Genomic DNA, 12,968 nt, shown 5'->3' with positions numbered 1-12,968 from the left:
TAGATATAGAAAGATAGATAGATAGATAGATAGATAGATGTATAGATAGATAGATAGATAGATAGATAGATAGATAGATAGATAGATAGATAGATAGATAGATATAGATATTGATAGATAGATAGATAGATAGATAGATAGATAGATAGATAGATAGATAGATTGATAGATAGATAGATAGATAGATAGATAGATAGATAGATAGATAGATAGATAGATAGATAGATAGATAGATAGATAGATAGATAGATAGATAGATAGATAATTATCTAAATGATAATTACTCTTAACCTTATGTTTCTAGGTCCACAAACATCTCTTCTTAACGCGCCAGCACAGCTTCATTAGTCCTATAATGAACTTTTTTTTGTTCCTTTCTTCAAATTATCCCATTACGTCTGACATAAACAACCCGAGGTGTCCTCTCCCATTGGCCGGCCTCAGGGTCACATGGCCCTCTCGGCCGTCCGTCTATTTGACAGCCGCAGGATGGCTGCATGCCAGAGGGGGAAAGAGACAGAGAGAGGGGAGAGAAAGAAAAATTAGTATTCTCCTACCAGCCTCTCTATAAATCAATCATGGAGTCCTACGTGGTGAGCTGTAAATATGCTGAGCCGCAGTTCCCTCCTTGTGAAGAAGATTACAGTCATTTCAGTGACCAAGGGGGGTATTACAACCACCCCCAGGACAGTGGTAGTTATGTGGGAGGCTATCAGTCCATGCAGCCTCCTCCACCTCCATACACACCACAACAAACCGCATATCCCTCCTCTCAGGGCCGGCAGAGGGAGGATGGAGAGGACCACTCTCTGCAGCCTTTCCCCGGCTTCAGGGAGACGGACGCAGCCGGGAAGGAGGCCAGGTTTCCCGGGGCTGACCTGCAGGGCCAGGCCTGGATGACCTGTGCAAAGCCCGCTCAGGTGCAGAGGAAAACGGCCTGCCAGGGGAGGGACAAGCCGCCTATTGTTGTCTACCCGTGGATGAAGAAAGTGCACATCGCACACGGTGAGCCAGCCTGAGGGTTTACATCTTTATTTCTCTTTTATAGTCAATTATGCATCCTAACTTCTGCAACTGGAAATAGCCACAGAGAACTGATGGATGCTTTACTTGGTTGTGCAATAAACCACAATAACATGGAGCAAATGTTGTGCATAGGGATGATTATATACTCTGAGTTAGTCTTTTTATATTTTTAAGTTCCCAGGGACATAAAACAACTCATATATGCTCATTTACAATATGGACATTTTATTCAAAATGAAAATGGACAAAATAATAGAAATAGATTGTGGATGTATTGGAGATTGCAGGTATTCAAACAAAACAGCAAATCTTTTTTATTTTTTTTATCTCTAAATGTCTCTCAATCTCATTTGTGCAGAATTTAACTTTTCCTGATTCCCATGTTTATGTTTTTGTTTATTTCTCTCTCTCTCTCTCTCTCTCTCTCTCTCTCTCTCTCTCTCTCTCTCTCTCTCTCTCTCTTTATCTCTCTCTCTCTTTCTTTCTAGTGTTTTGTCCATTTGTGAGCACCCTTTTTTGTTGTCGAGTTATTTATGGGCTCAGTGAGAGTCAGGAAGAATTACAGCCCCTATAAAGTTTTATGGCCCTGTCAAAGCGTTTTATGGCCCTGTCAAAGTGTGTGTGTGTGTGTGTGTGTGTGTGTGTGTGTGTGTGTGTGTGTGTGTGTGTGTGTGTGTGTGTGTGTGTGTGTGTGTGTGCAACGTTGCGGCTGAACAAAAAGCTGCAAGTTAAAAGAAAAGTGGAAAAGAGCATGTTGGACCGCTGCTCGGTCGACCACAGATGAAGATTTACACTTCAAATGACCACATGAAAAAACTGATAAAAGTTATTCACTATTTTAAAATGCTAGTCTGCAGGCTAACTCTAAAAACATTTAAAAAATATATATTATTTAGCTTAATTAAAAATATATAATGAGTGAAACAAAATAAATAAAAAAATGTCTACTTTTATATATATAAATGTATGTCTTCTTCTTATATATATATATATATATATATATATATATATATATATATATATATATATATATATATATATATAAATGTATGTCTTCTTCTTATATATATAAAAATGTATGTCTTCTTTTATAAATACCAACAAAATTTTGGACACACTTCTCATTCAATGGTTTTTCTTTATTTTTATTTTTAAAATTGTAGATTAATATTGATAAATAAATATGAAGGAACACATATGGAATTATGTGGTAAACAAACAAATGCTCAACAAACCAGAATATGTTTTATATTTTACATTCTTCAAAGTAGTTGAATGAGAAGGTGTGTCCAAACTTTTGACTGGTACTGTAAATATATAAATGTATGTCTTCTTTTATATATATTAAATGTATGTCTTCTATTTAGTATATATAAATGTATGTCTTCTCTTATATATAAATGTATGTCTTCTTTTATATATATATATAAATGTATTATATATATAAATTATATATATATAAATGTATGTTGATATATATATAAATGTATGTCTTCTCTTATATATATATAAATGTATGTCTTCTTTTATATATATATAATAAATGTATGTCTTCTTTTATATATATAAATGTATGTCTTCTTTTATATATATATATAAATGTATGTCTACTTTTATATATATATAAATGTATGTCTTCTCTTATATATATAAATGTATGTCTTCTCTTATATATATAAATGTATGTCTTCTCTTATATATATATATATATATATGTATATATATATATATATATATCTGTCGCTAAATGTTATTATGATGTCGTTTTGCAGTGAATCCGATTTTTATTCACAATTTTAAAATGCTAGTCTGCAGGCTAACTCTGAAACATGTTTTAAAATAAAATAAAAAAATATTATTTAGCTTAATTAAAAATATATAATGAGTGAAACAAAATAAAAAAAAAAAATAAATAAAAAATAAATAAATAAATAAATAAATAAATAAATAAATAAATAAATAAATAAATAAATAAATAAATAAATAAATAAAATGATTAAATTCTCTGTCTCTAAATGTGTTACTCTGATGGTTCTGCAGTGAACCCGGACCACATGGGTCCAGAACCCAAGCGGCTCCGGACGGCCTACACGCGCCAGCAGGTGCTCGAGCTCGAGAAGGAGTTCCACTTCAGCCGATACCTCACGCGCCGCCGCCGCGTGGAGGTGGCTCACCTGCTGCACCTGTCGGAGCGGCAGGTGAAGGTGTGGTTCCAGAACCGGCGCATGCGCTGGAAGAAGGACAACAAGCTGCCCAACACCAAAGGAAGGAGCAAGAACAAGAAGAGCACCACCAGGGACAGAGACAGCAGCAGCAGCAGCGGCAGCGACAGCGGCCTGAAGGTGGTGCTGGCCGTCTGAGGAGGAGGGTGGAGGAGGTGCTGGCCGTCTGAGGAGGAGGGTGGAGGAGGTGGTGCTGAAGGGATCTGAACGTTTTTATAACCTGCTTTAAAATGACAGGCTAAAATCCATCTTTGGTTCCAAAATCAGGCTTGTGACTGCCTCATATGTGTGTTTTTCCAATATTTCATTTGTGTAGAGGTGTTGCATCCAATTCTACTCTGATATTTAATTAATTAATGTTTGTTTTCAGTTTTACATTTAGTTAATTGTCAGACATCTCTCTGGAGAAATTAAGGAATTGTTAGACACTAGATTACTGAAGGTGCCAAATGGTTGGAGAGATTGTGTCTCTTGGAGAAAAACAGGGTTTTTTTATTTCTACAGGGTAAAACATAAAACAGGGTTTTTTATAATAGCTACCTAAAAAAAAATAACTTATGAATATGCACATTACCAAAAATGTTGTTTTTCCACACAAACTGGCGCTTAAAACGGGGCAGAAATAACAAACAGGAGTCCAGGGACGCCAAATGGCTCCGGGGACGCAGAATAGCTGAACAAATAATGTTTTTATTTTGTACATAGAGGAGCCTCCAAAAACAATGCTTATGTAGAAGGATAAGTAGCCATAACGAGCAGATTTTTTTTTATCTCCAAAGATGAATGAACTTTTCAATAATTGTCAAAAGTCATACATTTTTACGCACGGGGAAATAATAAAGAATAAGAATAAAAAAGCCAAATTGGAGGTTTTGAATGAGTGTGAACCCAACGTGTTTTCTCAGGGTTACAGGGTTTTTAACGAACATAGCTTTTCTGAAACGTTTGTTGTTTGATTTAACACCGAGAGGGTTGAAATCCTCTGAAACAACAGTATATGTTGCATTTTAAAAGAATATGTTCTGTCTTTCATTCCAGTTTAATATGCTATTGATTTATATTATAGCCTCCGCCAGTACTTATTTTTGTATTTGTATTATTATTTAGTAGCATATTTTATTCTTTGTAGCAAACATGTCTGTTATTTTTTTTTGTTATCTTTGGAAAAAAAAAAGAAGAAAATCTCTTCGTGTAAGATTTTTTATATGTGAAAATGTTTTGATAAAATACTTAGAAGATAAAAAATAATAATAATAAAAAAAAAAGTTTCAAACTGCAAAACTGCAAAAATGTCTGTCGTTCCTCTCAAATCACACACACACACACACACACACACACACACACACACACACACACACACACACACACACACACACACACACACACACACACACACACACACACACACACACACACACACACACACACACGTTTTTACGTGGATGGTGAGATTACACCGAAAAAAGATTTAAATGGAAGAAAAATTGACATTCTTAATCTTTGTCTGAAACAAAGAATCAACAATTTTCTATTGTTTACTGTTTACTGTCACCATAGGCTGTAATCACAGGCACATGTGGGAAAGGAAAGACTTTTAAATAGCCATTGGACACTTTAACAGAGATGTAATAGATGATTGTTAAGCTCATAATTTAACTGAGCTTCAAGCCACTTGAAGTGAGCCAAGACAAATATCTTATCCGTGATGTCTCAACTGAAGCTTTCTAAATGTGAGGATGTCTTTCCGTAGGAAGATCAAAAAACAAGTATTATAAATAAGCAATAAAAACAGTAAAGAATCCACAATAACTGAAATATTATACAGTACCAGTCAAAACTTTGGACAATTTGAAGAATGTAAAATATAAAACATATTCTGGTTTGTTGAGCATTTGTTTGTTTACCACATAATTCCATATGTGTTCCTTCATAGTTTGGATGTCTTCAATATTAATCTGCAATGTAGAAAAAAATAAAAAATAAAGAAAAACCATTGAATGAGAAGGTGTGTCCAAACTTTTGACTGGTACTGTATAAAAGAAGACATACATTTATATATATATATATATAAGAAGAAGACATACATTTATATATATAAAAGTAGACATACATTTATATATATAAAAGTAGACATACATTTATATATATATAAAAGTAGACATACATTTACATATATATATATATATATATATATATATATATATATAAAAGAAGTCAGAAGTTTGGACACACCTTCTCATTCAGCTACTTTGAAGAATGTAAAATATAAAACATATTCTGGTTTGTTGAGCATTTGTTTGTTTACCACATAATTCCATATGTGTTCCTTCATAGTTTGGATGTCTTCAATATTAATCTGCAATGTAGATTTTTTTAAATAAAGAAAAAATAAGATAAAATACATAATACATATATATATAAACTATATATAAACTATATATAATACAGGAGGATTTAGAAAATGTGCTCCGGATTATTCCACGGATAAACGATCCTGAACCTTTAATCATCAGAAAGACACTGTGTTGAAAGCCAATGCAGAGCTATATTATCCTAAAAGGCTGACATGCTTCATACATGGCAGTAGACAGATATTGTTGCACAACATATAGTCGATAAGTGTCTCTAAACGTTTGAAAAATCAGAGTTTTATGCGCCTTTTACGCATTGTTTACGCACAGAGCAGGGCTACTTGAGGTGAAAGAAATCATGTGTGTGTGCATGTGTGTGTGTGTGTGTGTGTGTGTGTGTGTGTGTGTGTGTGTGTGTGTGTGTGTGTGTGTGTGTGTGTGTGTGTGTGTGTGTGTGTGGTAGGATGTGAGGGAAATGAGTGCAGAGAGACATTAATTGGTGCCATCCGGTTGAGACTTGGTTAAATGTGCAGGAAAGGAATATCCATCACATGCTGGAGATCCCCCACCAGTCGATATTCAATTACACTTCCTAACTTCTACAACTGGAAACAATACAGCCACAGAGAACTGATGGATGCTTTACTTGGTTGTGCAATAAACCACAATAACATGGAGCAAATGTTGTGCATAGGGATGATTATATACTCTGAGTTAGTCTTTTTTATTTTTAAGTTCCCATAAAACAACTCATATATGCTCATTTACAATATGGACATTTTATTCAAAATGAAAATGGACAAAATAATACAAATAGATTGTGGATGTATTGGAGATTGCAGGTATTCAAACAAAAACAGCAAATGTTGTCAAATTGAAAGTATAATGTGCATTGTTCTCTCGGTGTTATTATCATATTGTGTGATGCCCGAGATGTTTGTGTTTTTGCTTGGTGGACGTTTTACATGCAGGCTGCTGGACAACACAAACCTGCCTTTCTGCAGACTGACTGTGGTGAAGCAGGAACGACCCCTGCTGGTTGCGTTGAGTACTGCAGCCTGGAAGAGAAACACAAAAGACACCATGTAAGAAAAGGTAAAACAACCTATAAGATAATATTTGTGATAAGTTATACAGTCCTTAGGATAAAAAAATAAAACAATGTTGGATATATTTGATTAACATTAATTTAATTAGTGTCAGGACATGATAATAAAATAAATACCCCATAAATATACAAACAAACCAGCAATTCACACTACAGTTTTCCAGAGCTTTCAATTATCAGTTGAGACTGTGACAAACTGATTTAATTATTTTGTTGTTTTGGACTCTATTATGGGTCGTTTCTTTTATTTTGTCCACTTGTATAAATAGTCGCCACACCACAGACTGTAGAAACCTTTTAAAATGATAATTATAATAAAAATGATATGTATCATAAGAATAACAATATTTACAATAATAAAAAGGTGTGTCCACACTTTTGACTGGTACTGTATATTAAAGAATATCATAGGATTGTTGCAGATGCATAATTTGTAAACAACATGTTCATGTTGCTTCCCAATGTAAAGATGGAAAGATTTCTAACAATGCAATCAAGTGTAAAATATTATGTAAATAAGTAACAACAAGATAAAATAAAATAAGATAATCCTTTATTAGTCCCGCAGCGGGGACATTTACAGGATTACAGCAGCAGAGGGTATAGTGAGAACGAGAGACGTAGTAAAAAACAAGATCAAAAAACAAGTATTATAAATAAGCAATAAAAGCAGTAAAGAATCCACAATAACTGAAATATTATATAGTACCAGTCAAAACTTTGGACAATTTGATGAATCTAAAATATAAAACATATTCTGGTTTGTTGAGCATTTGTTTTTTTTAAATAAAGAAAAGATAATACATATATATAATAATAAATATATATATACATATATATAAATATATATAAAATATATATAAATATACAATATACAATACCAGTCAAAAGTTTGGACACACCTTCTCATTCAACTACTTTGAAGAATCTAAAATATAAAACATATTCTGGTTTGTTGAGCATTTGTTTGTTTACCACATAATTCCATATGTGTTCCTTCATAGTTTGGATGTCTTCAATATTAATCTACAATGTAGAAAAAAATTGAATGAAAAATTAAAAAAAAAAAACCATTGAATGAGAAGGTGTGTCCAAACTTTTGACTGGTACTGTATAAAAGGTACTGTATAAAAGAAGACATACATTTATATATATATATATATATATATAAAAGAAGACATACATTTGCACTTATATATATATATATATATATATATATATATATATATATATATATTCGATAGAAGACATACATTTATATATATTACATACATTTATATATATATAATACTTTAAGAAGACATACATTTATATATATATAATACATATACATTTATACATATTCATACATTTATATATATATAAAAGAAGACATACATTTATATATATATATATATATATATTTATATATATATAAAAGAAGACATACATTTATATATATTTAAGTACCAGTCAAAAGTACTGTTTTATTTTAATTTAAATATTTAAGTTTTAATATGATAGTATATATTTATATATATTCATACATTTATATAAATCACACACACAGTGGAAATCTCAGTCGTAAAGCGGAACTAAACAATCGGAGTTCCATGTACTCGCCCGGACATTAATCGCGGTCGGACCAGTCTGTGACTGCAGAACAGGCACTTTGCCCTTACACTTGCATGCCGTTAATTTGACCTAATCTTTAACTAAAATTTATATTCTGCACCACGGATATTACAGCATCACAATGTCTCTTGCGGCAGAGGCTTTCGTGTCGCAGATGGCAGGTAATGTGTTGACTTTGCCCTGCGCTGCTGTTGCTGTTTATGAAGCTAGCTTTAGCCACTAACATGGGCTAGTTTGTGCAGACGTAAGATCCAAAATGGCGAATTTCGTCTTCCTCGCTTAACCCTGAGTGCTGCGCGCGAAACCGGTCCGCTCAGTGCTGCCACTGGTGGCCGGAGGCTGTACTGCTGCACTAATGCCGTAGAGCCGTAGAGTGTTGTAATACCACGCCCGGCCGTCGGTGGCAGTAGTGAGCGCTGTGTGTTCAGAGCAGAACTCCCTTTTGTGGAGAGAAGAAGTAAATGTACATACACTTCACTGGTTTAAATCATGTTTTTGTACAGATATTGATGTGAAACATGCTGAATTGTTGCTAAAAATTAAACTTACTGTCAGGGGATTGGATTTTATTCAGATACAATTAATTATTATAATAATTGTGGTTAATTTACCAGAATTATACCATTTTGAAAAGCTAATTTATCACCTTTAAATGTTTTTTTGTGTGTCTGTTTTTGACATTGACAGCTGCTGAGCCCTGGCCTGAATCTGCAACCTTGTACCAACCGCTGAAGGGTGAGTCAGCTTTAGTCTGAAATGGATAAACAATATGACTTCTTATTACAGAGGTATGGATATAAGTGTTGTTGTTTACATTACTTTGTTTTTAACAGAGGATCAGATTCTGCTGTCAGACTGTGCCTCATCTCTTGCTGTTCAGGTGAGTTTCTGTTGGTTTCTCAACAAATATATCAGCAAATGTCACATGCATGTTATTTGATGGGGGACATGAAATGAATTAATTGCATTAGCACTAATTGACCCTGTCCTGTTCCCCTCCTGTGCAGGCCTACCTCAGGATGTGTGGTCTACCAGTGCAGGTGGTTTGCAGGGCGAATGCTGAATACATGTCACCTTCTGGTTAGTACACATGCTGCTGCAGAAGTGCATTAAGCTCCATGCTGTGAATCCTCTCTCACTGAAAAAGTGAACCATAATAACCTTGTATTGCTATGGGGACATTTTCAAATCCAGTTTTGTTATTTACATACTATAACCAGCAGTTAAAAATGATGTTATCCATATTTAAAAGTTTATTTTGTTCTTTTTGGCTGTGCTTTGTAACCTACATTACACTTATGTGACTCTTTCCGTGTTTTTCTTATGTGTCTCTCTGTAGGTAAGATTCCCTTCATCCACGTAGGGAACCAGGTGGTGTCAGAACTCGGGCCGATAGTGCAGTTCACTAAAGCTAAGGTGCGTAACACAGATATCAAAGTAATGGATTATTATCACAGCTCAGAGACATGTTGAGACTTTTTATAACCTGAAGTTTTGGTTGATGTAATTTTCTAGGCCTATTTTGTATGTAAGGAGATCACTTGTTTCTTATTTGTTAAAAAAATAGGGTTAACTTAAGGTGAGAACTGTGTGTTTTGGGTTCTCAGGGTAATTCTCTGAGCGACAGCTTAGATGATGTTCAGAGAGCTGAGATGAAAGCGTACATGGAGCTGGTCAACAACATGCTGCTCACTGCTGAGGTACACACACACACACACACACACACGCACAAAAACTGCCAGGCAACTACACACACAGCTGAAACAATGGATCAGTATTTCTGCATAATATCTGCTCATTCGAGTCTCGTCCCATCCCTACAGATGTACATTCAGTGGTGTGACGACGCTACGGCTGCCGAGGTGTGTATTCCCGCCTTCAAAATAAAAGAAAAAAAGATTTGAACGTGATTATTCATTTATTTTTAATTACAAGTGTGTGTTTTGCGTAGATCTCCCGCCCCAGATACAGCAGTCCTTACTCGTGGCCTCTCAGTAACATCCTCGCCTATCAGAAGCAGTGGGAGGTTCGCAAGAAGATGAACGCCATCGGCTGGGGAGGGAAAACCCTGGCGCAGGTTAGCAACCACCCGACACCCATTGTTCTCATGATATCCCTGTTGCTATTATTTATGGTTTTATAGACAATATTGACATAAAAAAAATAACCCTTTTTGTTCTCTCATGTGTTTCAGGTTTATGAGGATGTGAGTCAGTGCTGCCAGGCTCTCTCCCAGCGGTTGGGAACACAACCATTCTTCTTTAATAAACAGTATGTATCTCTTTGTCAGTTTATGTATGTTTGATATGTCTTGGTTTTTTTCTGTGTTTCATAGCAGCTGAATAACAGACATGACATAGTGAGGGGGAGAAAACTTCAGTACTGCAGATTTTGCTCTTAAAGCTGATCTTATAAGGGTCAAAAAAGAAACAAGTGTTTGGAAGCAACAGCTTTTTCTTTAGCACCACCCTGTGGTGTAATACTGTAATTACATCCTACTTATTTGAAAGGTGAACTTCTTTCTGTAACTCCTTAGAACATTTTACGATATATCAATGCCTTTAAACCAACGATTAACAAAGCAACCGCTTTTTTGTTGTTAATGTACCATATGTTAATGCCATGGCGTCTTTAAACCTTTCAGTGCAGATTTCTCATTTGTAGCTCAGGGAAAGAAGTGGATGGAATGATTGGTAGAAGCAAGAAAGTAGGGCTGCACAGTTAATGCATCATAAGTCAATCAGTATTCCCATAATTAAATTAACCCGATCGACTGCCATATTGATGTTTTAAAATGATGAGAAAACTCCTCAACATTAAAATCAAGTACATGCTAAACTAACAACCAGCCACCAGGGGGCGATCCAGATGTTTAGGCTTCACTTTCTGGAGAGCTTTAATGCTGCTGCTGCATGCATGCACACCCTGCAGCAGCAGCATGTGAAAAACTATTCTGAATGTTGCTGCTGCAATCCAGAATAGAAGAGTAATAACTGCATATTTAATGCACTTAATTCAGGTGAAGAAGAACCTTATTTAAATCTGATTTTGATGCAACATTTGGTTTAACTAGTAGAAATGGTAGAAGGTTTTCGGAAGAGTATTTTGTCCCTAAAAATCATGAATAATCAAGATAAATAATCTTGATCTCAATCAAAAATAATAATCGTGATTATCATCTTGGTCATAATCGTGCAACCCTACAGAGAAGTTTCACAGTACAAGCACGGATGCTATGGTGCATGTTTCAACCTTCTATCATTTTAGATATAAATATTAACCAGCATGTTGATTTAAAACAACACGTTGAGACTTGTCTTACCACACAACAATTAAAGTACAAATCTTCAATTGGTGATTTCTGCAGAAACAAACCAAAAAAACTAAGAATGTGGATGTGTTTGTGTGTGTTTTAGGCCCACAGAACTGGATGCGTTGGTGTTTGGTCACCTCTTCACCATTCTGACCACCAGGCTGACCAGCACTGAGCTGGCAGAGAGGATCAAGAGCTACAGCAACCTGCTGTCCTTCTGCAGGCGCATCGAACAGACCTACTTTGAAGACAAGAGTTCTTGAAGGAAATAAAACCTCTCACCTGTAATGTTATTATTATTATTATTATTATTATAATGATCTCGTCCTGTACATTTGGTCCCTCCTTCTCTCATTCCCTCTCTGTAGCACTGAGAAGCTAATATCTGCTTCTATTCACACGCCTGTCCCTTTTGTGATTCTCGCTTTCCTTCTCCTTTTACCTGGTACCTGTACGCCGTTGCATGCTGCTGATAGGAGACCAAATGAGCCAGTTATGGGTCAACATGTGTCTACTACATTTAGATAAATATCACCTTAAAGTACTCTAACACCACAGGAAAGCTCATTCTTCAGTCACGCACATGTAGACGATCTAAAAAAGATAATTCAACACAGAGATAGAAATGATGACGTTCACAAGAAGAACACACCGTTTGATCTGCATAACTCTTTTTGCTGCTGCAGGAAGCCACCAAATGAGTTTTCACAGAGCCTTTACATTTCCAGCATTATGGAAATTAAATAAAATACTGACAATGGTAGTGCAAATCTTTGAAGTCGGGGTTAGCAGATGATCGGACAGGGATTAGACTTAATTTATACGCTCTTATTGTTTGTCATTGTTTGCTCTGATGCACAGGATCCCTATCCACTCTGACGTGTCATAATTCAGACTCCTGTATACTCAGAGAGAGTTTGATTTTTACAGCCGTGTGACATGGCTGCCTTTCACTTGAATCGGGTTTGAGGTCGAACGGCTCGCTGATTTTATTTTTCCATACAGGAACTTTTAGACGCTTGTAATAAATGTGAGGCAGTGTTGCTTTTTTGTTCTGTAAAAAAAAAAAGAAGACATGAACATGAAGAGGATGTGGCTTAATCTTTAGTTTTTCCACTGTTGTTTTCTTTGTGTGTATTGAAAGTGCCTACAGAATAAAAGTCATTAAATTCAACATGATGAAGTATTTGTTGATTGTTTTTTCCCCAAATGTAAGCATAGATGTTCACACTTTTCATGGGAAAGGGAGAAAAAATGAACTAATAGATAACATCATGCAACCTCCCTAGTTCCCAGACAAACGTTTTTTATAATACAAGTTTTTATATATAAAT

At 35.1% G+C, this 12,968-nt stretch overlaps 2 protein-coding genes across 2 annotated transcripts; both read left to right on the top strand.

Moving 5' to 3' along the window:
• The first annotated feature begins 578 nt into the window (after positions 1-578).
• LOC129092593 (homeobox protein Hox-D4b-like) lies at positions 579-3,386 on the top strand. The gene is made up of 2 exons (XM_054600595.1): positions 579-1,005; positions 3,067-3,386. Exons 1-2 carry the CDS (start codon positions 579-581, stop codon positions 3,384-3,386), a joined length of 747 nt encoding a protein of 248 aa, XP_054456570.1.
• Positions 3,387-8,317: 4,931 nt separating this feature from the next.
• On the top strand, positions 8,318-12,706 carry mtx2 (metaxin 2). The gene is made up of 10 exons (XM_054600144.1): positions 8,318-8,482; positions 9,009-9,056; positions 9,155-9,201; positions 9,329-9,401; positions 9,661-9,737; positions 9,929-10,021; positions 10,145-10,183; positions 10,273-10,398; positions 10,516-10,592; positions 11,738-12,706. The coding sequence occupies exons 1-10, from the start codon at positions 8,443-8,445 to the stop codon at positions 11,895-11,897; spliced, it is 780 nt and encodes a 259-aa protein (XP_054456119.1). The 5' UTR covers positions 8,318-8,442; the 3' UTR covers positions 11,898-12,706.
• Positions 12,707-12,968: the final 262 nt, after the last annotated feature.

The sequence above is a fragment of the Anoplopoma fimbria genome, chromosome 6, assembly GCF_027596085.1.
Source record: "Anoplopoma fimbria isolate UVic2021 breed Golden Eagle Sablefish chromosome 6, Afim_UVic_2022, whole genome shotgun sequence".
In the NCBI taxonomy this organism is placed as follows: Eukaryota; Metazoa; Chordata; class Actinopteri; order Perciformes; family Anoplopomatidae; genus Anoplopoma; species Anoplopoma fimbria.
This window is presented reverse-complemented; position numbering and strand designations above follow the sequence as displayed.